At 35.9% G+C, this 1,970-nt stretch overlaps 1 protein-coding gene across 1 annotated transcript; it reads left to right on the top strand.

The window, feature by feature from the left end:
- The first annotated feature begins 237 nt into the window (after positions 1-237).
- LOC112139803 lies at positions 238-1,638 on the top strand. The gene is made up of 5 exons (XM_024262635.1): positions 238-292; positions 386-1,093; positions 1,191-1,313; positions 1,384-1,421; positions 1,510-1,638. Exons 1-5 carry the CDS (start codon positions 238-240, stop codon positions 1,636-1,638), a joined length of 1,053 nt encoding a protein of 350 aa, XP_024118403.1.
- Positions 1,639-1,970: the final 332 nt, after the last annotated feature.

Genomic DNA, 1,970 nt, shown 5'->3' with positions numbered 1-1,970 from the left:
CTGTATCAGATATTGTTAAAATGACATTGGAGAGTTAGCAGAAGTAAGCCTTTCAAAGTGTGCCACTGGACACTCCCATCACATTTGTACAGACACAAACCTGGTTGTGGTTTTGATCATGTGACCATGTTTCCAAACACTGTTGTCACTTTAGAGAACCAATCAAATGCAGTCTTGTCACTATAAATATGAAAAATCGTCAGTTGTATTTTCTTTTGACACGAGAATCCAGACATGATGATTTCTGAACTATTTGTTTTCTTTTTGACATGTTTGTTTGTAGCAGCAAATGGTAAGTTACGGTTTTATTTTAACATTTATTTCCGAGAACCCTATACAACTTTCTTTAACATTTTTTATGTATTTTATTTTATGTTGACTACAGGTCAGAGGAATGATCTGAAATCGTCATCTTCTGTACACCAGAAACATGCTTGTTTGTCTGTCAACTTTGGTGAAACTGTAACTTTGGAATGTTCTTATGAAGAGCATAACTCAAGACAGATCTTCTGGTACAAGCAAATTTTGGGACGTAAGCTCGAAATCATATCCAGTTTCTTTCAATTCAGCAAAGCAGTTACCTTTTTTGGGGAATTTAAGAACAATTCACGCTTCAGACTGGAAAAAGAAAACCAAACTCATCACTTGAAGATTTTTAAGTTGCAATTTTCAGACTCAGCTATCTACCACTGCATAAGTTCTGATTCTCACAGTCTCACATTTTTGGAGGGTTATAGTGTCCATGTAAAGAATCCTTCGTCTCATATTCAGACTTCAGTGGAACAGTTATCCTTTAAGAACATCCATGCAGGAGACTCTGTGACTCTGAACTGTACAGTACACACTGGGAGCTGTGATGGAGAACACAGAGTTTACTGGTTCAAAGACTCTGAAGACTCTCATCCAGGACTCATTTACACTGATGGAGGCAGGAAGGATCAGTGTGAGAAAACAAAGAACACACAAACACACAGTTGTGTCTACAATCTGCCCATGAAGAACCTGACTGAGTCTCATGCTGGGATCTACTACTGTGCTGTTGTCTCATGTGGACACATACTGTTTGGAAACGGGACCAAACTGGACCTCTCAGGTAGGTTTTACCTTTTGAAAAATCAGATGTGTGGACAAAACAACATTCAGATTCATTTAAAGTTAAATTGATTTTTTTCTTGTGCCAAACTCTGCAGTTCCACTGAACTCTGTGATTCTTCACACTTTGGTTGGATTATTGACCATAATGAGCGTTTTTATTATTTTTCTGCTTTTTCTTCTGTGGAAGATCAACAAGAGAAACAACTGCACCTCCACAGGTATACAAACTTATTTCACTGTTCAACAAATGTGTTCTTGAAGTAAAACTTTTCTGTGTTTAATAACCAGATGAAAGATCACCTGCTGCCCCCTTAAGAAGCTCAGAGGTGAGACTCAACTCTCTTCAGTTATTGTGTTCATCTTGGATTCACACAAAGTTCAAACTGTGATCTTTATTTGTGAATTTGGTTTCAGGCTGAGAACAAAGACACAGAAAGTCTCCATTATGCTGCTATAAATGTAAAGAGGTCCAAGAGATCAAGAAGACAGAAGAACGACTCCAACATAGACTGTGTTTATTCTGGTGTGAGACAACAGAACTGAACCTTTAAGCCGCTCTAGAGATTTTATTATTATTATTTTATTCAATTATACCATGCAACAGTTTAGATTTTTTTTTGTGTGTGTGTGTTGAAACACTGGTTTTTGTAGACGATTTTATTTAATTTTTTTATATAAATGTAGTCTATTTTTAACCTTTTTTTTAAAAAAAAAATCTTGTTTTTTGTTTTATCTGGAAATTAATATTTGTCTTTCAATACATGTTACCAAAGTCTCCGATATAATGATATAAAGGAATATTGCCTAAATTTGAAATTTTAGTGCCTGCACAGTGGTGTAGTGATTAGCTCTCTCGTCTGACAGCAATAAAACCT

The sequence above is a fragment of the Oryzias melastigma genome, unplaced genomic scaffold, assembly GCF_002922805.2.
Source record: "Oryzias melastigma strain HK-1 unplaced genomic scaffold, ASM292280v2 sc00526, whole genome shotgun sequence".
NCBI lineage: Eukaryota > Metazoa > Chordata > Actinopteri > Beloniformes > Adrianichthyidae > Oryzias > Oryzias melastigma.
This window is presented reverse-complemented; position numbering and strand designations above follow the sequence as displayed.